The sequence below is a fragment of the Zootermopsis nevadensis genome, unplaced genomic scaffold, assembly GCF_977971745.1.
Source record: "Zootermopsis nevadensis isolate Lab colony 2312 unplaced genomic scaffold, Znev_1.0 Znev_ptg000010l, whole genome shotgun sequence".
Taxonomy (NCBI): domain Eukaryota; kingdom Metazoa; phylum Arthropoda; class Insecta; order Blattodea; family Termopsidae; genus Zootermopsis; species Zootermopsis nevadensis.
Window position 1 is genome coordinate 9,975,474 of NW_028259142.1, and position 25,738 is coordinate 10,001,211.

Genomic DNA, 25,738 nt, shown 5'->3' on the forward strand with positions numbered 1-25,738 from the left:
GTTGTATTCCATAGTTACATTTTGCAACGCGAACCGTTCCTGTACATCATAAGAGCATTAGTTGAACGAGTATCTACACCGCGTTCAGCAGATACGTACTGCATTTGGAGATAGTTTGGCGGCGACTGGTTGAATTCTTGTCACGTGACAAACTGCTATGGCCCCGAGGGGAAACCGGAACCTGCAGTTGGTCGCTTGCTGCATCATGGCTACGCCAGTCAGTGTTTTGTCTCGTCTCAGAAGTTGGCAACTAGGATTACAAGTAGCCTGCCTTCATTAACGACGTGGAATACGTTTTATGTGCATTGTGATACTTGTCAGAGTGCTGTAGGAATGTTTCCTTATCCAGCCAAGTGAAAATACAGTACAGTATGTTTGTGTAGGTAGAAGGTTTTATTGTGGATCGCTATTTGTTGGTGACTGCAGACAACAGTTCTCTCACATGTGTGTGATGTTTTGATTCCATTCTGTTCTGTCGTGTGGTCCAACCGACTTCTCTCCATAATTAATATTTCCAGTTTCAGTAAGATGGATGTCGTTTATATTGGTGAGTATACAGTTAACTTTGCGATATAATTTTATTCCGAGTTGTATAATAATCGAATGCAAATTATTTTACACGGCGTGAGAAACAGACCTAATAAAGGGCGTCGTAGTATAACTACATCTGGGCCATAGGAAGTAAGATTTATGGCCCACTGGTCTCCATGAAATACGTATTTGTACTACTTAAAAATTAGTGTCGTTTTTACAAGCTGTGTTAATTGTGAGAAAATAAAGTGTTTTAGGGACCAATCAAACATTAACTGATTTATAAATACACGTGGAATTGATAATCGATTATTCCAAAACATTCCCCTCCCGCCAATAATTATAGTCTAGCTTCTCCATCGAAGCACAAACTCTATTTTAAATATTTCTGTTTCATTTATAGTAGTAACTACTTTACCAGAGTGCTTGGGCAGCTTTCGTGCTGCTATGTGTTTGAAATAAACGTTTACGTTTTATGCAGACACTTGCTACATATGAAATAAAGTTGTCTCCAATAAAAAAGTGTCTGCTGTGCTGTAAGCCATTATTACGCCCAAAGTGAAGATGATTTTGAAACAGTCACCGTGAACACCTGCTATAAGTAAGACTGATTCTACCTCTGTAACACTTGTTTTGCTCAAGGACGAGCGAAGTATGTCATTTGTCCGCTTGTTTGTTCCCTAACATTTTATTAGCATAGTGTCAACAACAGAATTTGATAGTGGTTATGAAATGTTTAGTCGGAAAACGGAGTACGGTACTGAAGGAAACCATGAAAATTCTAACCTTAGATTGGAATGCGAAGCAAAAGGTGAAAACCGAACCGGTCTTACGCAAAGTGACCGGCATATTAGATTACAGCTCGGGTTCAGAGAAAAGATGCAAACAGCCTACGTAGAGTTTCACGACGCTAATTGTCGTTAATTCTCGAGGTGTTTATCGACCGAAAGTTGAAAAGGAGTAGAATGGACTAAACTGACTACAGGAATTTAATGTTTTTTAAGGTGGGGAAAGAATGAAGGAACATATAAGGTAGCAAAATTTTATTAGAATCAAGGAGGGACATGAAAATGTCACTAAAGTGTATTTATTTGGCATGGAATGGCCCTGTATTATTCAACAGTGGTTGGGCAGTGACAGCATCTCTTGTGATTGTGTTTGCATATTATGTCAGTGTTTTGTCTTTTTGAAACACTCGATGTCATCACTGATTTCGTATATAATATTCAGGAAAGGATAACAGTAGCTGAGCAGACACGGAACACGTCTGTCACTGATTTTCCAACATTGGGTACTATTTGTATTAATAAGAACATCCTCATCTCCTTAGGATTTGAGGTTTTCACGGCGGTGAGTCTGAAAATGACTGTGTTCAGGGTTGTTGCGCCGTCTAGGCTGGTAGAAGCTTACCGACGTTTCAGAGGTGCTTACTGCCTCCATCATCTGGGCGATAGCCCTGATGATGGAGGCAGCAAGTTCTTTGAGACTTTGAACACCTAGTTAATTTTAATGTTAATTAAGACAGGTAATTTTGTGTGGGTGTAAATCTTCGTAGACAAGATGGTTCAGAACTAAATCTTGAGGATAATATTTGGATCAAGATGGCGGAAGTAACAGGTGTCCGGAGAAAACTGCGCTCAGAGGAACTTCATAATTTGGTCTCTTCTTCAAATATTGGGGCGAAAAAATAAAGTAGGATGATATGGAAAGGACACGTAGTACGCATGGTAGAGACGACCAATAAATACATAATTTCGCTCTGAAAACTTGAAGGGAATGAGACAACTTTGAAAGATCTAACCTTAGATTTGTTGATTTTTAAAATGGGTCGTAAAAATGTATTTATTTATTTATTCAGTGTTCTGTCTTACGACAGGTCCATTGCTCTGCCCAAAAAGAGCTCTCCAGTTTTCCCTATTCTCAGCTTCTCGTTTTAATTCCTGGAACTTCATCTTCTTTCCTTGTTTCAGATCGTCGGTTACCTTAGCTGTATCAGTCTTCTTCCCAGTCCTCGCTTTCCTTCAACCTGGCCTTCGATGATATCACTCAGTAACCCATTCCTTCTCATAATATGTCCCAGCCAGTTAGCTTTCCTTCGTGTAATCGCCTTCAGACTTTGTAGTGTTATATTGTTGATTAAGTCTGACAACACAAGACTTGTATGTGGAATAAATTAACGCAGGACCACTGTGGTATGTTTATTGAAAATAAAGCATATGGAGTACCCTTCATCTTATGATTCTTTCGTTCAGTGTAATATGACGATACTGCAGAAGTCTGTTCTTTCGACTGTTCTGAGTAGAGTAAGCAGGACTGTGAGAAGGCCGGGTGTACACCAACGTAACTGGAAACTGCAGGTTCAGTTCCTCTTCAACTCCACCACAAGTGAACTAAACACGTTTAGTCATATGGCGCATTGTACTCCTAGGAAATTCTACCGCAGTTGCAACGAAATGGAGGTTAAATTCGGGATCTCAACTCACAAGCAACTCGGCGTTGTCAGGTTCCTGTGAGTTGAGTTCCTGCCCAATTGTGCAATCATTATGGAAAATAAATATCCCGAATAAAAGTATTTTATTCGTTTAATTAACTGAACATGAAAGTTGTTTGTATGACAGATGTAGCCCCGATTAGGCCAGATAAAACCACCTTGCATGGCAGCGTAACAGCTAGTGCCTGATTAGCCCCAGCCAAATATGATAGAGCTTAGGGCTTCCAGACACTGAGAATTTGATTTAATATCAATTTCCCACTTGAGGAGTCCCTCAGATCCAAAGTTTCCGCAGAAGCAAAAAGAATTGGGATGAAATATCAGTATTTTGAAAAGCTGAAATGTACGTTGAAATTGTCTCTTTGTGTTAAATCTGCGCATATAATAAAACAAGTAAACGTCGTTGGTGTTTGTTAATAAATCTTTATGCGGTATTTTTAAGTTTTATAAGGACATCAGTTTTTATCTTAGGGTCTGGCGCAGTCCCACCGGCGCTGTGGAAGAGAACAATAGCTATAAGCTGAGGGGCCTTCTGCACAATAGACGTGCTGAATTTCTTGCATCTGCTGTTCTCAATCAATATTCTGCGGAAAGCAGATAGCCTAAGCTTTTTCACTAAAAATGTTTAGTGTTTTCAGCTGGTGGTTTTATACCGGTCCGCAAATTGTACTTTGCGTTTCGCATTATCGTAGAACACGACAGATGGAAACGTTTCGAATTTTAATGAACTGTGTGTTTATTTTTGTCTCCTTTTAGAGATTAAAGCGACTTTTTTTAACATTAGGCGCACCACTTAGCTTTTAAACCTGTATCGCTTTTGAAACGTTTAATATGTGAACGGTAAACTGCAGAGGAAAGGGACGAGGATTTTTGGGGTCTGTCTTTGCATCCATCAGAAATGACACACACCCAAGGATTCGTTAAGGACATGCATGACTAAATTATTTCATATGGAATTTCCTTCTTCATAAGTTATTGTGGGTTAGACGAGTACATAGCTTCTTCCAACTAAGAAGAATTTTTGAAACGTACTTTTTGCGCAATGAAGCGGTCCAATTTAAGACCTATTTCTTTACGGCGACACTGTACGAAGTCCACATAACAGTTGAATGCTTAGAACGCCCGTTTCGTATCTCGGTCCTAATATTATCCGTATATATTTTTTGTTTTTCCTCGGAACCACTATGTAAATTCCAGAATAATACCTTCAATTAGGCAACCCCCATTTCATTTTACATCTTTTCTGATTATTATTTTGTCGGCGATATACCTTTGTAGTTGAAAGCGGCGCTAAATAAATCAAGAACCAAGATCAGGCTCACCTTACACTGCGCGGCCCCTGCGATCAGAAGTCTTCTACGTTATTACCATTTTCTGTGTTACAAATAATCATGCTGTCGCCAACATGTTTATAATTCGATTTATAGTCTGTTATAGTCTGTAGGCCCGCTGCCAGTGAGAGAAAGACGGTCCTTTAACAATCCACTCTTGTTTACTGACAAGAGAACGAAAACCTTGAGAACCGTTGTTGTATCAGCGATTTGTGTAATACGGACGGGTGGCAGCGTCTGTCGCCTCTCTACTGTGTGTGCTACCCGTTTTGATATTCAGAACGTATTTGTGGGCGTCGTGTACTTCTCAGAATTAACAGCGATTATTTTCCTAAACAGCATTAACCAATATGTTTGTAATGGAATTTCACTGAGGAAGGGACTCAATTTTTGAAAACCGTGTTTCGTCAGTTTTAAGACGCCATCGATTGTAAGACGCACGTTTGAGTCAGTAATAGGTTTTCTGGGGGAAAAAAGCTATATCGAGGCTTAGACGGCATCAGATGTAAAACGCACCTCGATTTCAGAAATATTAAAATGCTGAAAAAGTGCTTCTTAAAATCGAGGATATACAGTGTTATTTAGATGCACTTCGTGCTTCACAGGGTTAATCCGGAGCAGCTTCGTAATATTAATGCAGTTTTTATTTGTTATACGTCAAAGAAGGGGGCGCTGTGGCTTTCACCTCGAGAAACCACGAAAGTGTGGCCCGGGTAACAAAGGAAACTTTTGAATTCTTATGAAAACCATTAATTGTAGCAACATATTCTTCAACGTTGTAGAAACGTCTATTAAAAGTGAGAGTCAAGCGGGAAACGCGTACGTAAGGTGGAAATAGCCTAGTAAGAAACAATATTGATGTTAAAATGGTATAGTGCGTGTGTTGTTAATATGTCTCTGAATTAATGAACTGTGTGTTTTTGTTAAATGTAGGCCTGGGCCCCTAATAAAGAAGGTTTACTTGGAGGTACTGCTTGTACGATGCAACACTGTAATATCCGAAACTCCAATTTACTTTCAGCATACATTTTTTTCTGTCGAAATAAATTATCGAGAAATTTGTCTCATGTACTTTAACTTGTTTTTCTCTCAGAACAAGAGGCCACGTTTCGCACACACATGAAACAGCCGTCAGAACTGTTGCATGGCGCCTATGAATATATGCGCGTAATATGCGCACGTGTGTCGGTGCATTCGTATGGGGTATGGTTTTGGAGGCGTTTGTCAGTTTAATCTGTTCTTACGACAGTGATTTAAAAGTGCAAAAAACGCTGTGTACACCAAATCTAATTCTTCGTAACGAACTAAATTAAAAATTTAAATTATCGTATTTGTGATTAAAATTGGTGAAAATGGAGACTGTGGATGTCGCGCAGTCCTGTGGAGCTCCTAATTCTTAAATTAACCACGATGCGTGCAACAATTCGGTCGGGAAACCTGAAGACAAGAGGCCACTTGGAGATTTAGGTGTAGATGAGAGAATAATCTTTAAGCGAATGTTCGGAAAATATGGTATTAGGTTGTGAACTGGATTCATCTAACTGAGAATACGGTCTAGTCACCTTCAGTAGTGAAAACAGCGGTTTCGTGTCGTGGACACGAATCGAGTATCTCCAGAATGGACGTTTCTGCATTGTTGACACAAAGTGTGTAGAAGGGAATGGTAATGTGAAGGACGTCTGGCACTAGCTAAAGTCTAAACTGAAACTGAATTTTTCCGTTGATATTTGGTGTTGGTAAAATATTACTGCGTATGTCCATATCGGTCATATGAAGTTTAGATGGAACTTTATTAAACATTTCCTCATCAACGTCCTAGCTATAAATAAATCTGACGTGACAGTAATTACAATATTGAACGAGGTGTACTACTATCAATAATGAAATATTGGAAGAACAAGACTGGACACGTGTAATCCGTACCGCAATACACGAAGTTTTCACGTGTTCTTTGCAAATTCTGAGTCATGAATGTTCTTGGCTGAATTAAGGAATGGCTCCTACTTCGGCTACACTACACAGCGCTCTGCATCTGTTGTCCATTTTGTCACAAGACACACAAAAAATGTCTGAATTCAGTGGTCACTATTTTATAAAACTTACAATCTTTACAACCTTGTTCTCAGTGCATTTTGAATATTTATTTCCCAAAAACCATGCATTTTGCCAGCTGTAGTTTGTGTGCCATCTGTGCAAACGTAAGCAAATTATTTCTAACAAAGATTTTTAAGCCACGTGCATCCTGTAGTGTGAATAGGCGGAGCTGTGCACATAAGAATTTCCTCTTCAACTTGTTATGTAAAAGGAAAGTAAAGTTTGTCCCACTATACGCCATGCAGGCGTTTGGGGTGAGTGGAGGTATAGCTCCTCTCTTCCTTGACCTCGGCACTAGATGGGGGTGAGTGGTCAGCATCACGCCCCGGCCGGCTTTACCCCCGGGAAAGGACCCCGGTACCCATTGTAGAGGAGGCTGGGTGGGCCCCAGAGCCGGTCTGGACGCAGAGGCTAGAGGAAAAATCCTCTGCCCCCGTCGGGGATCGAACCCCGGTCGTCCAGCCCGTAGCTAGTCACTATACTGACTGAACTATCCCGGCTCATTCAACTTGTTATGTATCCATTAAAAATGAAAGCGAAACAGAAAGACTGATGACGTCAGTGGATTCATCAACTTGCGTGACAAAAGAATGACTTGTTTTAATCAGTGTAATCAACTCAAATTTGTTATGTCAACTCACGCCTTCTGTACTCGAAACTTTAGAATTTGAAAGTGGAACCCTTATAGTTCAACAAACTTCAAGCCCACAGGAAACCATGTTTCATTCGCAAGGTATGATTGCATTTTAGTTAGTCTTATGGGCTTCGCCGTAGTAAACAATATGATAACTCACTATGTATGATTCTTCACACAAATTTCCATTTTAATCTTTAATGACAGGTCTAGACCAGCGTTTCTCGAAGTGTGTTCTGCCGATCCCAAGAGTTCTGCGAAGGGGTTCCACTAGAGAATACTGTTACTACAAAACTTCAGGGAATAATTCCGTGGTTCCCGATTAGTTACAACAGCATTAACATACAAAGCATGTCGATTGCAAAGACAGACTTATTGCGTTTTTAAACGTAAATGTGATTAACTGAAACATTTTCATACTAATCTGGGGTTTCGATTTCGAATCCGACCCAGCAGATGGATGTTTGTCTTCCATCTTCACTACGAGAAGGGAAAAAAAGCTTTATAGCTCTGCAAAGTGAGTACTAGGTTTAAGCGAATTTGGAAAATACGAAGAAACTCTGAAGAAAGTCCTGGGAAAAATTGTGGCGCTCCCTTTCCTTTCGATACTTCATTCTATATGATGGGACTAGTAAGAAGTATATATTAATAAGTATGCAACAGTTTCTGTGCAAAATTTCTTCTGGTGCACAATCCAACTTCGTAAATCTTGCCAGATAAGTTCATAGCCTTAAAATATTTCGTACCATCGCAGTGTTTGAATTTGTCGTCCCATCTAAATGCTTCATAGATAATTTGTAGGTAACTTTATGATGCATATCCATACCGAACTTTACATGCTTGTCTTCAGTATTCATTACTTAACTGCTATCAAACAGACCGCATATGACCACATTGTAGTTGATTATTCTACATTGTACAGAAATTTCTTTCAAGAGTTGCGTGGTTTTAGGACATCTGTTACCACACAGAATTTCAAGACCATATATTATATGGTACAGATGTTTATTCGACCTCAGATGTTGGCCAGACACCTTGTGCGTGTGTCTGTGGTAGGCATTTGTATGATTAAAAGGCGTGCTTGAAATGGATGCAGCCCAGTAAGGTCGTTGCCTACTGTACTTGTATGTTATGATTAGATAGTGGCTTTTCTATGGGTATGACTCACTGATGATGAATGAATAGAAATATGTAGTGGAGTTTCTAGATTATTTATTTATTTTTCTTATATACGCGTTGTATTATGTTATACAAACTAAAGATTAATTGGAAATGGAGTAGTCTTGATCACAGCGTTTTAGGAAAATTTGCCATTTGTTTAAAAAGTCATTAGGGGTAATGTCAAGGGGATATGATACCGTACGCCGCTCTTTCCTGAGTACGTCCAAGAAGTGTGCTAATAACATCGCTCTGCAGGCGAGTAGTTTGCATGGGTTGCCAGGAAACCATTTCTTATGCTCGCTTTCACTATCTGATCCTACCTGTTGCTTCCTTATGTGGTGAGCTTACGAGTTTGAGGGGTGGGGTGGAGTGGCGGTTTGCTTCGTGGGTGTAACGCTGTCTGAAAGGAATTAACGTCGTGTTTCACCGAACATAATCGTTCTTGAAGAGAGCTGGGAGTGAAGCTACTGACTTTGGGCTGGAAGGCGAGGACTCGAATCCTGCCAGGGCCATTACATTATTTATACCAGCTTCTTTTTCCCCTTGGGTAAATAGGATGTGGTGAACTTGACCATCGAAAACGGCTGTGACTGAGAAATGGAACGTGTCGTTGGGATCAATGCTAACAATACGCCCAGGAAAAACAGTTGACCGTGGATTTTATTTTTACTGCTTTAAAACAATTGACTGCTAATATTTTAAACTGTAAGACCCTGAAGCGAATTGTCCAACGGCAGCTCTTGATGTGTAATAACGAGTGTGTACCAGAAGTATTAGATTGTCTTGTTTCGCTTTGTCTTTACATCACTTGCGATGTGTAGTTTTTATGAAAGGTTCTGTCATTACGTCAAGACGAAAAAATTAAACAAGAAAGTTAGGAACGTTATTCGAAAACTTTACTGAATGCTAAATTGTTTAATACTAGCCTGGACTGCCCAGTGAACTTTGCGTCAATAAGGAAAAGAAGGGCGGGAAATCCAAACCCTCAATTGTTATTATGTGTTATGTAGGCAGTCTTTATGACATTATAGGATTAATTTTACCTGTTCACTTCTTTTTCTTAGTAACCATATCAGCAGATATGATTTATTGGGCACCGTATTTTATTTGTTTTGCCAACTGTTCTTTTTTTAAATTTCCTGTGATGTTATTTTGACATATACAGTAGTTCTATATGTTTTCACTGTGTTGCATATTGCAGGGACCGGGGAAATCCATGTACTAATAAGTAGAAGGCAAATATTAAAATCACCATGTCTTGTGAAATGATATAACTAAAAGCGGTACGACGTAGCAGATTTTTCGTCTTCGTGAATAAATCTGAAGAAATAATAATTGAAATAAAGGACATAGGTTGCCTTTAAATTAAAGCATAACAAGAAGTAAAGGTATGAAAATTAACAAAAGTAACGTGGTTGAAAAGTTATACTCTTCGGAGTACAGAAGTTTCAAGTATATCTTTAACTTTACACGGTACGGTATAACATAGGATATAAGAACGGCAATACATAAAAGCGACTTTTATTTGTTGTCATTTTACCCTTTTTTTATGGTAAAGGTTGGTAAGAGTACGCCCCCAGGACGTTTAAGGTTATGACCAGCGGATTTATACTAATAAACGAGGAACCACTTACATGGATTGCAGTCTTACATTGTATATTCTGACGTAATCAGTGACTACGTAGTGGATTTATTTAACACTAATAGGCCTACAACTACACTGTTATATGTTGATATATATTTATGGTCATATATTTTTTCGTCAGGCGAAATTTTGTCACGTGTCTGAAGTTAGGACATGCTGCGGGATACTGGCTTAGAGGACTGGGGTTCGTTTCTCGTTCATTTGGCATTTTGATTAAAAGGTTCGTCGTCGTTCAAATCTAATAATAGATAAATAGTTGTATTAAAAAAAGGTATTTCAGAAGTATTTTTGTTCTTTAAAGTTTTCCGGTTGTACAAAACATGAATCGGATGTCATTCGTCTCGGCATGGGCTTAGAACATAGAGACGAAGCAGCTTTACTGTTAATCGACCTTCTGTTCACTTCATCCTGGGTTTCATTAAGTACTTCTGATTGGCTATGTGGGATAGACATCAGAAAGGTTGATTTATATTACAGGAGAACCAGTTCGGTTGTTACCCTCCGATTCGGTTCCGGTTCAGTTGTATGGCAATGGATCATCCTGACTTCCTGTCGAAAGTCCACTGCTTCTTTGCAATGCACAGTTTATTTTTCAGTTTCATAGTTGCCCATTTATCTCATAAATGCAGGCTTACTGACCTTGTTAGCGTGTTTGCCTACGATTCGGTCGGCTGCGGTTCGATTCCCAGTAAAGTTAATTTTTAATCACCATGTATGTATTGGCCTTGTGGCTTCGTGCACTTTTCAATTTACTTAATATATTTCTTACTATAGTCGTATATTGTAGAAAGAGGGGAGTGGTTTGTACTCTTAATATATTTTGCAACGTATCTCCTACAGTATGAGCCGGGATAGCTCAGTCAGTATAGTGACTAGGTACGGGCTGGACGACCGGGGTTCGATCCTCGACGGGGGCAGAGGATTCATTTCCTCTAGCCTCTGCGTCCAGACCGGCTCTGGGGCCCACCCAGCCTCCTCTACAATGGGTACCGGGGTCCTTTCCCGGGGCTAAAGCCGGCCGGGGCGTGATGCTGACCACTCACCCCCATCTAGTGCCGAGGTCAAGAATGAGTAGGAGCTATACCTCCACTCACCCCAAATGCCTGCATGGCGTATAGTGGGACAAACTTTACTTTACTTTTATCTCCCACAGTAGCGATTTGATAAGGGTCGACCATGTGCGTATACTCTGCACCTTGTAGAGGAAGACCTCATACTTCTGAGTCGTCTACTATTATCACCTGAACTTGGGTGCATTGTCCCCAGTAATTATCGCACAAAGCGATGAACGTAGTAGCTGAAATGTTCAAACTGGTACAAACTTATGCTTTGTTTCCAAAATGTTGAAATGCAGGGCAGGTTCACAATAAAAATATTGTATTTCAAGAACCTCTAAATTATGGCCTCCCGCTGGGGAGACCTAGACGTAGGTGGGAGGATAATATCAAGCGGGATCTATGGCAGATGGAAGTTGAAGGCGATTGGATTTTGTTAGACTAGGACGGGGACCGGTGGAGAGCTTTGGTTAATTCGGTGATGAACCTTCGGATTCCCTAAACCTTCTAGTTTGTTAATTACCAAAGAGGCAGTCAGTTGCCTAGAAACATAGCAGTTACATTGATCGCACCATTATTATAAGAGTGTTTTGTGGTATTCATTTAAACATTTGCTAAAAAACGTTTCTGAAATAGGTTTTATTTTGCTTAAAGGAAATTACTGCTAACTCAGATATTATTTTCGTTTTAAAATGCGACATGACGTCATGGACCAACATTTAGTTGCACGGAAATGCCTGCCGCTGGCGAAGCTGGAGTAAACTGTGTCACTGTGTACAGGCGAGTGTAGGGTTTGCTGTTCCTCGTTCTCGTTTTTAAATGTCTGGTGTTAGCAACATTCAGTTGTATCATGAAAGTAAAGGAAGAGTTTGCCTGCAGGCTTGATTTGTGCCCCCATTTGCCTAATTGATTTGTGCTTTCTGTTACTAAATCTCTGTCAGGAAGTTTTGGTTTGTACTCCCTTTCCAATAATAAATCGTCATGTAGGTAATTTTGGATTTTGGCCCCCTTTCCCTAATAATTCTTCCAAATAGTTTTTATTCGTACTCCGTTCTCTATCTTCTGTTGTTTTTCCTCTCAACAACATAAAGCAAAAACTGTTTGCAGAATGTACCTGAAGGTGATACAGAAATACAGGTTTAATTAATCCACGTAAAGATTTACACTATAACATGGCACACAGCGGCATGAATTAGGTATACAATATGTACACATAAAATACAGAGTTATATATATTACTGAGCTAAGCCTATATGTTTTACGCTGTAGGCCAATTTTTCAGCTATAGACCGTTTTTGAGAAATTCGACAGAAAGGTCCATGTGAAGTAGGAGTTAACATTGGACCGATATAAACATAAGTGACATTTGAGTAAGAACTTTCATCGTAGAAACCAATCCTCCTACCTCTCCCGCAGTAGCCAAATATTAAAGAAACCTTTGAAGTCGTTTTAGAGATAAAATTCCCAGATGCATGTGACTCGCATCGAAGTCACTTTATGCACAGCTTTCAAAGGACGCGTATAAACGATCTTGGACGACGATCCTGAGTATTGAGATCAGAACGTCCTTGTTCAGTACATAGTTGCGTAACACCTTTTATTGTTATTACCTGAACTCCATGGTCCAGAGTCTTACTTGAAAAACTGATTGTCATTAAAACGTGGCAGCACGAACAGCGTAGCTCAGGCGAATTGCAAGTTTTGCGATACTACTCACTTCAACCTACTGCAACATTTTCATTTGTAATATCAATGGGAAATTCCGATTACTGAACTATTCATTTCTTTGTTAATATAACAATACTCTCATAATGCATTTTCTGCGTCAGCTTATATTGTTTTCATAAATGAAAAACATTTCCCATGTATCTCGAATTATTCTTTACTGCTTAGATAAAATTATACTCTGCTACGAATTTATGTTTTATGCATCGAGTCTGTAGTGTAGTATCCCGATGTGTTATATTGATTCATGGTTTCTCTGTTCGTCTCTTTCCACACACTCTTTACTCTGTTCACTTGAATAACATGTTTCGAACCAGTGTGGCCATTACCAGGTTAAGTTCCCTGCTTCTATGTCATTGCACGGTTCTCCTCTCAGATGTCCAGTAATAATGATAGTTAAATAAGTTAAAAGTTGCATCCTACCAGCTAAACTCTGCCTGCGAAATGTCACTAAACTCTATCCTTGAATTTCAATAAATCATTGAATGCAGAGAATTTAGCCAGGCTCGAAAGTATATTCACTGCATTAATGTAGTGTACGCAGTCAAGATATTAACATTCAGATACATCGTTAAAGACTGGATCCGTACCATATCACAGGCAGTTGCTTTACAGTGGTGACATCGACTTCAGTCTTTGGTGATCAGTGAAATTCTTGGTGAACGAAGTTGCCCTGGAGTAGATGTTTCTCGGACTAATCATCATCAATACCGCCCCATGAGGCGTGCTGTAGCCCTGATCAAGCAGTTGTGGGTGGGGACTGGATTCATATGACTCAGGACAAGGTCAGAGGCAGACGTTTGTGATCATGGTGGCGATAACAAAGGGGAGTGTCTTAATAATCTGAATAGTTGAAAAACTCTTCCAGAAAGATAAATACCATGACGTTAGATGTTGGTTCACTGCGAAGTCGTGGTGAGTTTTTTGTTTTACGAAGGATTAAGCCATGTAGGTTGAAGAGTTTTCTCTCTGAAACTCATCAACGTCTGATCCAGGAGGCAGAGAGTGTGTGACTGCACTATCTCCAGAACGTCTCACCTTGCAGATTTGTTGATCAAGACAAAAATAGCTGGCCAATGCACTTGTTCTGTGGTAGTAAAAAAAAAGCCTACCTCTTTGTTTACTAATGCTGTCTGTGTGCTGTCTAGGTATGCCTTGTATTTAACAAGGCTCTGTGAAATGAGATAGAGAAGTTCAGTAGGACTATTAAATGATGGATAACTCTTTACATGACACATATGTAGAAGACTTTATTACTTCTAATTTTTTCATGCTTTAGACATTAATGTCTATTGCATTTACAGTTCAGTGTATTACTATTATGTTGGTGATTTGTATAAATTGTACCAAGATTTAACAGAAATACTATGAAGACAAGAAGTTCACGTATCTTTATAGGTACCCGTCAGTAAAGTGGCCCTTAAAAACCCATTTCAAAATGGCGTAACAAAATTAGTGTCAGTGTATCATATCGAGATTGATCGAAGTTGGTAGGGTTGTTCTGGCGCTTGTAAGAGGACAGACGGACGAACATTGGTTTTCGAATGGTTTATCTCTCCAGGTCATTCAAGTGCTGTTATCTATTGAGGTATCCTACCAATACTATAAGAATTTCTCATTTCTCCGATCTGTTCCGCTTGTATTCATATACTTCTTGATTTGGGGGGGGGGGGAAGATGTTTCTTTCCTCTGCTAGACGCGACAAAGAAATACAATATTAGGTGTATTATTACTAGTCTCATATGTTATAACTTCTTTACTGGGTTCACGTTGCATTACATCTTTTCTTTTTTAACATTAACAGTTCAGCGATTTGTCCGATTTATAATGGCGGTCGTGGCTTATTTTACGTTATATTACAAGTTCTTTAATTACAATTACAGTCAGGATATTACAAAACACCAGTTTAAAATCTCGTCTGTTTATTCATACCTTGGTAATGGGCGTGTGCAAATAGGTGTCTCATGTTGTGGAAGGAATCTTTGTTTTCACAATTTGTACTGCAAATCCAACAATAAAGCTATTAAAATAAATTATGATGCGCGGGATATGTAGCACGCATAGGTCAAACAAGAAATGCATGCAGAATCTTGCTTGGAAAGCGTTATGGGGTAAGATCACTTCAGAAGTCAGATGTGTGATATTAAAATGCACGCGAGTTAGAATGGACTGCATGGAATTGTCTTTGTATACTCTTATTGGGGCTTTGAAGATGAACCTTGAGGTCCCAGAAGAACGGGGCATTTCTTGATTTGCTGTACAAATTATCAACTGCAGTTTGCAGCTTGTTGCTTTCATAGTTGTGTCTAGAAGGACTTGCCTTGCAGTCGAACGATTCGTCCATCTCTGTGCATTGTTCCCTTCTTCGTATCCCTCCCTCCGGCCTGTCTGCACATAACGGTACATACCTGAGGCTTCCATGCCATCAAACAGTACTCTATTTGGCATTATGTTCGCTGCTACTGACATTTTAAATTGTCAACTTGTCGTTTGCCATTCCACTAATTTTGTGTGTACAGTTCTGGTAACTTGAAGTGGATCAGCCTTGCTGTAAGTTGAGTGCCACCGAGACAAAACGTAGTTCCGCAGAGAAAGGAATGTGGTCAGACATCGAGACAGTGGCTTTGTTAGGAAAGCCGTTGCATCGGAATTTCTGACCTTTGATGTAACAGTGATATGATTGAAGTGGTCTCCCACACTTAAGGAAGTACAAATATAAGGGTATTTGAGCCGATGCTACAAGTTGACTGAGAAAGTTATGTAAAGAGGAACCCTTTTCATGTAGTGTTGGTATTGTGACTATATCAAACAGTTTGAGGTAAGCGTGCGGGTATATGTACAACACCTTTGAGGGGACCTTACTTAAAACATATCTGGTCAGGCATGTCTATCGAAAACCTCAATTTGAAAATAGTGAATGTATCATAATGAAGCTTGTGGTGTCGTTTCATGTGATTTTTACAGTCATGTGGGCGAGACAAGTAGCATGCATGGAGAAGGCGTGGATGGGATGATCGATCTTAGATGAATAAGCTACGAAGATGTGATTTGGATTGAACTGGCTTAGAGCAGCATCCAATTGCAAGCTTTCGTGATAATGCATGTGCTTTAGGTTTTATAATAGTATCATATGGTATTACTTGAATAAGGACTGTATCATTTGGTTGGTTAATTAGGTGATTACTTATTCTGTTTAATAAACTGTAATTGGATACACATTGCAGCTTTAGGGTTCTATCCCGGAATAGGTTACAGAGAATTGTCTCCACAAGTGGACCCAGAATCTATTCAGTGGGCAAGGAAAGAAGCAGTGACACTTAACTGAGTGGAAATTGAATCGACCTTCAAACAGATGTTCTCTCCTGGGCATGCGCATATCCGTTTCAATACGCGGAATATACACATCGGCTGACTCTCAGTTTTCCATTAGATTACTAGCTTTTTAATATTTTGTTTCGTTATTGTATTTCCAGTATTTCTTAGTTTGTATAACTTAGATAACTGGTAACAGACCCATGGCAGCAATATTCAGATTTCAGTGAAATTTTTTTTATAAGAGGCAGTGTTTTTAAGGACAGCATTCAGCATATCACATTTTCAAGGTCGATTCAATTCTCCGCTCAGACAGACAGTACCACGCAACTGAGTTGTAATTTGGAAGGCGGAGGAGCGAATGGGTTACAATTAGAATGTTTGTTGGGTTCCGTTTGTAGTTTTTGAAACCGAAAGGGCTCCGCAAAAAAAAAGCCCCGGAAATGCAAACCCAACAGCTTACCACCAATTTGTTAAGTCTAGGGAGGTTTTCAAACGCTACTCACCATTTAGTTATGTTGGAAGCATGCCGAGGCTGGCTAATTAATTTGTTACATGCTGGGATATTATTGGTTAGACAGAGAGAGAGAGAGAGAGAGAGAGGGGAGAGAGAGAGAAAGAGTCTAATACTGACCGACAAACGGGAGTGGCACAGAGAGAGAGAGAGAGAGAGTGTTTGTGTGTGTGTGTGTGTGTGTGTGTCCGGGTCAAGACGAGGTCCATCCTTCAGATCCTTAATCGGGTATACAGCGGACTTCCTGACCTGCCCCATTATGAAAATGGCACATCAAACTGACAGAGTACTGAAACCCAATCAACAATCCAGATTGTATTACACCATCGTCAGAACCCATCACAATGGATTAATACCCGTAGTGTATTTTAAGACCTCTTTTCTTTTAATTACATGCCTTTTCTGTTGGGTTCGACTGCCGCCTCTTACCTGAGCTAGCCACTGGCAGGTGAGCATACCCAGCTGTTGAAGGATTTGGTGTTCTCACTGCCGCAAGTATGAAGTTTGCTGCCCTTTGGGTTTTAGCGCCGTGTAGTTTGGTAGATCACCGACGTTTCAGATGTACAGACATACCTCGGAGATATTGCGGGTTCAGTTCCAGACCACCGCAATAAAACGAGTCACGAATGTTTTGGTTTCCCAGTGCATATAAAAGTTATGTTTACACTTGTCTATTAAGTGTGAAACAGCATATGTCTAAAAAAAACATTGCGAGAATTACCAAAATGTGACACACAGACACGAAGTGAGCACATGCTGTTGGAAAAATGGCGCCGATAGACTTGCTCGACGCAGGGTTGCCACAAACCTTCAATTTGGGAAAAAACGCAATATCTGCGAAGCGCAATAAAACGAGGTATGCCTGTACTTGCCGCCTCTGATATCAGCACCTCTGAAACATGAGTAAACTTATACCAGACTACACGCGCTACAACCCAGAAGAAAGCCAACATCAGACTTTTTTATAACTTTATTGTGGGAGGGCGGATGCTGGCTGTAGACAAGGGGGACATTGTCTAACTGAATAAAGAGGCGTGGTATTGCTTACTTTTTCTAATATTTTTCAAAATTTAATAAATTTCAAAATAAGTGGTTTGTTTGAATTGGTTTTCACTTTTGCTGTCTGTAATTTTGGTATTGTGTGTTTGCCGTTAACAACCCTTATAACTTCTCTCGCACAACGCGTTTTATTGTGCAAGTAGGCAAACTGCATCTGAAGAATACCACAGTAAGGGGTGGGGAGTGTAGAATACACGTTCTTGTTAAAATTACAAATCTTGGAAGTCGCTACTAGAGAGAAATGCATTGTACCTGATTGTACAACTTTTCCGTTATTGTTTGGACGATTTATTTATTCTTATTTTATTCCACCGACGGATTCGATTTGTCAGAATCGGATTCGTCCCGAGTCATTTGATTCTGAGACAGTGAGTCTTTTTGTATGCGATGGAATTCGTTGGAATGGCGACCATCCTACCGCCAGGTGTTTGTTTATTCTTTTGGAATTTAGTTTTGTACCACTTCGCAATCTAAATAGACTGTACCACAACATATGTGAGGGGATTTTTGCTGTTATCGAGCTGGTAATGATAGTTGATATTTCAGATTTATCTGCAAGACTAGTCCCATCAACATGCCATTCAAATAATCACCATCTTCTTTGAATTGAATGGCAGTCCGTTCTGTTACATTGCACATGACGACCTTCAGCCGATACAATGTTTCCATCTCACAGGGCTTCAATAACAAACTTTATGGACGGTAGTCGGGACGAATCTGTGCGTTCCACGTTACAAATTAGAAGTAAACTAAAAGGTGATTTAAGCTGTTGGTGGGGGAAAGCATGTACTGTCCGTTCAACAAATATTGTTTCCCAGCTGTAGCACTTTGTTGCTCACTGCCTCATTTGCTACATCGGTGATGTCTTTGGTTTTCACATGCGTTTGCCTTCTTTCCGCAAGCTGGTGATGTAGGTGAAGCGCACAGTTTTGTAGCTTAATTACACGTTTGTTTATATATTTAACGATGCTTTTTATCAGCTGCAGATGTTGATAGAATCGAATTGGGAGGTGTTTATTATTAATGAATTGGACAGTACGTTTGAGAAATTAATCGTAGTCTGTTTTAAAGTTACTGTCACAGAACGAAACCAGGAAGAAACATAGTCGCTGATGGGGTCATTCTCGGGGTCCGAGAATCGAACCCGGAACTTCTCGAAGAGGAGCAGGTTCAGCGAGCATCATATGTTGGAAATGAGGAAGTACTAGTTACAGATGAATGATCACGCTCCGGCCATATTTGTCCCATCCGGTGGCAATTTGTTAAGCTGAGTTCACTCAGGGCTGTTATGGACATTGTGTTGGTGGTCTGGAGGAAAATCCCGTACCTCTGTGGGAAAACGAATTCATTGCTTACCTCTTCTGTACCAGCGCGTGGTTTACACAGTGAAGCTCAGGTTCCCAGTAGTTTCAGTTGTTTTATTACGGTTTATCACATTTAGAACGACTGTATCGTTCCACTGCCTTCAGCTTTTTTCACTGGATGTTATAAATGTTAGATATGAATGCTATTATATGGATCGGATTATAAAATTTTACCACAGGCACCATTGTTATGCAGTATGGACTGTTGGTCTATATTTAATATATCAGTGTCGCGATCCGAACCCTTCTGGGATACACCAATGGTGTTTGTCACTGCTTTTGCCAGATTTTTCCCAAACTGCAACCCTGCTTGAAAATCATACAGCAGGAAAGTCTGATTCATGATAGTGTACTGGTCCCTGGTTCTATTCAGGTTCTCTCTTGACGGTGAGTAAGGAAGAAATGTTACTGGCTTATCGGGGTAGTATTGCTCGTGATACATTCAAATCTCCATTGCGGCAGCAGCGTTATGTAATTTCGTTGTAGAGTGAATTTAAAACTCTTGAATGCAATGTTAATCTTTATAACATCGTCTGACAGCGTTTTCGGTGTGATTAGAGTTTTTTTACTAAAGATCTTGACAATGAATTAATAAATGTAAGACAGATACAGTAATGGCTGTAACATGTGTAATAACACCACGCTCTTTCCAAGACATTGGTGTTGCACCTTCTGTGCAAATATCAAGACATCGTTTCCAACTACAGTCTTTTTAAGCCATGTGCAGCGTGACAAAGGATCAGAAATCGCGGAAAGTATATGAACGGTGTAAGAGTGGAGTTCTTTTTGCAGCTAGTCTAGGCATAACACGAGATCTTTACGTGACACCGGAGGCGAACATGCCCTGGTTCTACTTGAATATTATTCCGCCGTAAGAGGCAGAGGTTTGTAGTTGCTCAGAACGAAACTACTGGGAAGGTGACGGACTCGCGGTTTCAGTTCGTCAAGTTCTCTGGAAGGCGGGCAAAGAAGTTTAACAAGTTAGGAGGAAGGGAAGTGCCAGCGATTCGCCTCAGGTTAAATATTCAATCCGTTGTCTATTTATGTAATGATTGGCTGTTGTTTTTGTAATGTTTAATTTTGTCATTAAGAAGGTGGCGTCACTTCGATGACCCTTCCAGCCATTTTACCCATTGACGTTTCAACATAGTTCGTGTTTAATTTGTCTTGTTATTGCAAGTCTACGTAAGCAGAGAGCTCATGGTTCTGTAACGATGACTGCTTTACATTTTGCAATCTTTGCGTAGCGTATTTATTTTTTTTGGAATATCCTCTAAATCAGGGGTCGACAACCTGCGTCCAGCGGGCCGCACGTGGTCCTCTTTACCTTTTTATGCGGCCCATCACATGATTCGGGAATCAGCCAGTGCGAGAATGGCAGAAATGTTCTTTTGCTTAGGAGTACCGAGAAAAACATGAAAGTGAAAGGGCAAACAATAACAAAATAAATATTTCATTGAAACAAGAATTATGTAGAAATAGTCCGAAACGTTTAAATCTCATTATTGCGCTAAGTTGGCCCAATATTGTTCCGTTGTTCGAACCATAGAAAATAAAACAAATCATTGTGAAGATTATTAATAACTGAAGGTTATAAAATTAAAAGTGACTTGAAATCAAATCCATTTGAGAACTAACAAACAACATCTTTGCATTAAACTCGGTTGTGTGGAGAAATACAGCTGTTTTCAGTTTTCAAGTGAAAATCCGCTATGCTCTGAGTTAAAGGAACGCAGTTTCGAATACTACAAACCACAGTATTAGTTTTTTTCTGGAGTCCTCGACAAAGATGTAACTTGCCAATGCGGTCGGCGGTGATGAAAAGGTTGTCAACCCTTGCCTCGCAGAATAATAATAATAATAATAATAATTATTATTATTATTCAGGCAAGTTGCAACGTAACCTGCAAGGTCTCCGTTCATTCATGACCATTATTAAATTCAAGTACCGAAACATGCAATCGCAAGCCGTCGATGAAGTCTAGTTTGTTATTTGTCGTTATCTGTTAAGGATTAGACTCTCTGGGCTGTTCGTACTCAGAATTAATCTTTAAACAGTGAAACGTTTAGTCTGAGGGTTTCAAACGTTTTACCTAATTTGACACACTTAAGACGGGGCCTCAATTTGAACTGAAATTAGCTGTCTTATTTACTACGATTTGAGGTTTTCACTTCGATGAGTTTGCAGATGGTTGTCTTCTGGGTTGTTACGTCGTGTAGTCTGGTAGAAGTTTACCGACGTTTTAGAGGTCCATGCTGCCTCCATTATAGGGGCGTTGAGTACTCGCACGGCTTACTCAATGCCCTGATGATGGAGGCAGCTTGGAGCTCTCAAACGTCGGTAAACTTCTACCAGATTACACGGCGCAACAACCCAGAAGACAGTCATCTTCTGTCTTATTTTGTTAGTACGAAAGGGTAGAGCCCAGTAATACACATTTGAAACTAATGAAGACATATATGTGTAGATCACCATGTCTGCCAGCCAGCGGTAATCAGGGTGACCGTGGTGAACTTGGGTTCGGGTAGGTTAGGAGTGGTTAAGGTAGGTAAGGATAGACAATATTTGGTATGACGCATGGTCGGTATGAGGTGAGTAGATTGGAACAGATTTAATGGGTTATTTTTATACATTTTTAGTGTGTGTATATATATATATATATATATATATATATATATGAATTTTTCTGGAAGATGGATCAATTATAGCCCCTTTTTGTAAACCAGAAGGCGAATAAGTGCATTACCAATTGATAAAGGAATTTACGCAATTATTAAATATATGTATGTCATTATTATTCATTATTTCTAAAGAGAATTTGGCTAGGGTGGATAGGTTAGGCTGTGTATTAAGAATTCAAAATTTGTAAAGAACGCACTGTGTACTCAGGTTCAATCTCGTTAAAACAAGTTTTTTTTGACCACGGGCGCGTAATGTGAGATACGAATGGCTACATATACATTTGGTGGATAGACTAACAGTGTTCTTTGTACTTGCCCTCTTCAGTCAAAGTAAACAACTAATAATGCTGTCTCGAAATGACTGCTTGGATAACTATATAAACATCGTTCAAGTTCGACATTAACATTTGTTAAAAAAGAATTTGGGTTTCCATGCACTTTTTGGCAGTGACAGTATTCTGCTGTTAATGTTTGTGCTTAACCCAAACTCTGGAAGGCAATAGTTTTATCTGAAGAGGTTTTCCAAGTTCAATGGATATGCTTGTTGAGATAATCGGAAACGTTGTGAGTGGACTAATCAGTACCTGCGAGACCAGCACACGCAGGACACACCGGGCACTCATTAAATTGATGTTTTAATGGTATATGACAGAGAAATAGGCGTGTATCTATCCTCCACAGCAACGGAATTCAACAGCAGAATATAACACACGCCACGCACACATAGCACATATGACGACCACTCAAGATTTTTTTTTCCTACGCCAGACTTAAGCCACTCAGCCATTAGTCTATATACAAGGCGATAAGTGCCAGTCGTTTTTAGCGAACATGCGGCAGCACGAGTAGACGACTGACTTCACTCCCCTTTTTACAAACATCCATGCCTTGAGTGGGACTCGAACCCACGGTCGTAGCAGCCAGGCGCACGAGAATCATGCCTCAGACCGTGTGGCTGCTACTCAAGATATAAAACGACGCTCAGAGCATATTTTAATAATTATTCTAGAATCATTTAAAATTGTAGTTTATGTTAACAAGTCAGGGGCCTGATGAACTAAAGAAATTTGTCGTCCAGTATTGCAGAATAAAATACGTGTATGGACCTATAAAGTTTATACAACTCACTGAGGTGTGGAGACGGAGAACATATTTTTGTAAAAATACGACCACAACATGATGCGTATATAACAGTACACATATTTTCCGGATGGGTACTTGGCGAATTAGTGAATATTTTTGGTGTTTACAGATCTTGTCTGCAGGTTGACTCCACTGACCACACCCATATATTTTAATTGTATTCTGCTTAAGGTTTAGTTAACGATGCCGTTAATAGCTCAGAATACGTAGCGGCAAAGGGATATTAATAAATGGTGAATTAGAAATAATATGGAAGTAAGTATTTTCGGCATAATATAAGGTCTTATCCCGGTGGGACAGAGAAAAACCACAAGTAAAACCTCAGGATACCCGTTCTTCGGGCCAAGATTTGAAGCCGGGACCTTCCAAATACGAAGCAGGACACAGTTTTGCCGACAAAGTTAAACTCCAGTGGAGACACTATCTAAGAAATCAATTATTGTTCCTTGTATTTCATTAAATGTACACACTATAAATATGATCCGAAGCTTTCACGGCGACTAAGTATAATGAACTCTTCTCTGGCCATCAGCCGTGTCAGGTGGTTTAATGGACAACTTTAGTACTCTGAGGACGAAGATGGTTCTCGAAACGTTGGTGTTTTCTCCATTCAACCACCTGACACAACTGGTAGCCCGAGAAGAATTCAGTATACACTATCATTACATTAACGTGTCTATGCTTAAGCATCGAGTCATGACAGCGTAGCGGGGAGTGGAGGTGCTAAATGAAGGTGAATAATTAGTTTTACTCTCCGGCCACTTTACGCCGTGGAAACGAGTCCCCGGTACCTATTGGGAGGAGTCCCAGAGCCAGTGTGGACGCTGTGGCGAAGAGACATATCCTGTCGGGTTGGAACCCCGGTCATACATCCATTATCGACTTAATTGTCTCGTACTGGATTCCATGTAGACTTTATCTGATCAGCAATTTCTGGAAGAAAGGCGGAAATGGGGTATAAAAATTAGCTTTCGGGCTAAAGGTTTCGTAAGCAGATGGGAATTTCTTGACTGCATCTCAGGGACTGTGCTGTATGGAGTTCGTTACTCGATTTTTCCATAAACCTAACAGTATTATAAATCGAGGCATATCTGTGGACCAGCTTCTGAGCCAAGCTTTCCTCTGGTTGTGCATATGCCGTTCTAGAATAAGGTCTAGCGCGCACGAGCGGTATTTTCGCCACAGAGGTAAAACAACCGCGGCCATAGATTCCTGTTGGCTATGTGCGTGGGCGGTGAAAGAAACGCCAATATTTGCGTTTTCTTCTCAGTTGGGAGCTGAAATTTGTGGATACAGTTCGTGTGTTCTCTAGGCTGATAAATCGAGGCATGGATTTTGATGATACGGTCGCTGTGTTCGCTTTGCTGCTATGAACGTACATTCTTTTTTGTCTAGTTGACTCCAGTTCGGCAGTAGCTTCACAAACTTCTATCCACAGTTTTCTTTACAGTTTTTGTAACTGTACTCCGATATGGCCTAACTGTACAGTGCCTGCCTTTTCTCCTCTGCAGTTATCAGTCTTTTCACGACGCCTACAATCGCCACCAAGCTCGGGCAAACACTGGTTGGGTTCTTTGAGTTCCATTGCCACCCCCAATCCCTGAGCGGCCACCGCACCGCGTCGAAAATAAAGCATGTTGCGTTCGAAAAACGCAGCGGTAAAACAACCGCACGTGCGCCCGCTGCCAATTGAAACAATACGTTCCATCAAGGCGGTTAAAAAAAATATCCGCTGTGGTTTGAGGCATCCGATCAGATTTATTATTTTTGTTTCGTTACCGAAGGCAGGAATATAATGCTTCTGTCTCAAACCGGAGTTTTCAGTGTACTGATTTTAAATTTCTTGTTACAGACGAACGAGAAGACGTACAAAAGAAAACATTTGCCAAGTGGATTAATTCACAGCTGCTGAAGGTGAGATTAAATTAAGTTTAAGAAGCACTTTTGAGTAGTATTGCATGAGAATGCATGGTGCTAGCTGGGACAGTTTTTGCACAATACATCAGTGAGGAATGGAGACACTTTGTGATTACAAAGGTACAGGGTTATTATTATTATTATTATTATTATTATTCCATCTATTCACCACTTTATGGGGTATGTACTTCCATGTACCCGAGACAGACATTGTCCCTAAAGGTACAATTTGGCTGCACGCGACAGAGACAAGCGACCGAGGCAGGCGACAGAGTTACGAGACCGAGACTGGTCGCTTCCTGTCTGCTGTCTGTACAATCGTATGAAGTACAATTACGAACGCGAGACAAAGACAGGCGACAAAGACGGGCGACAGAGACAAAGCACAGGAGACCGCTCTCGGACCAGTAGTGTCTCGCGACGGGCTCAGGCAGCACGTGTGTTGTTGAGTAAAATAATGGCAGAAATTAAATTTACTGGTGACCAAGATGAGCAATTGGTAGAATTAGTAGCAGAAAATGATAAATGATTCTTTATTAACAGGCAGAAAGATCCTTCTTCACGTCTGGTTTTGAATATTGAACTCATAGGTTTTCTTTGTTTCTTTCGCAATAAATAACACAGCAACACATCATCTTCTTCTTATTCTTCGAGTAACCTTTTTAGAAGCATTTTTGTACTCATTTTTCACAGAATATGTGCACGTATGTCTCAACAAAACAAAGAAAACAAACACTTTACCGCATGTCTCGGTCGTCACCTCAAAAGTGTGTGGCGACAAGCTGCGATGTGTCCGTCTCCCGTCTCTGTCGCCTGCCTCGGTCGCTTGTCTCTGTCGCGTGCAGCCAAATTGTACCTTAAGGTACATAGTGCAGCAACTATTTCCGGAATACATATTGTTTTTAACACGTGCTACATGTGTTATATAATTTATTGTTAGATATGACTATATATTTTATATGAGCGTCTTTCGAATGATATATGATGTTCCTAGAATGGCAGTTTTCTGAAGTTCTCTAATGTCGTCTTCGCCCGGGATGTTGGCCAAATAATTTTTGAGTGACTTGGAGACAGTTCCAG

General features: G+C 40.1%; 1 protein-coding gene across 12 annotated transcripts in view; it reads left to right on the forward strand.

Moving 5' to 3' along the window:
• The window catches only part of Dys (Dystrophin), a 609,234-nt gene that overhangs the window by 34,985 nt on the left and 548,511 nt on the right, over positions 1-25,738 (forward strand). For 11 of the 12 annotated variants that reach the window (XM_087346495.1, XM_087346492.1, XM_087346499.1 and 8 more), the window contains one exon: positions 24,594-24,655. In XM_087346495.1, the coding sequence (XP_087202621.1) occupies positions 24,594-24,655 (62 nt within the window). Of the gene's footprint in view, positions 1-202; positions 548-24,593; positions 24,656-25,738 lie in introns of those variants that run through there. The other variant, XM_087346493.1, reaches the window with a different exon arrangement.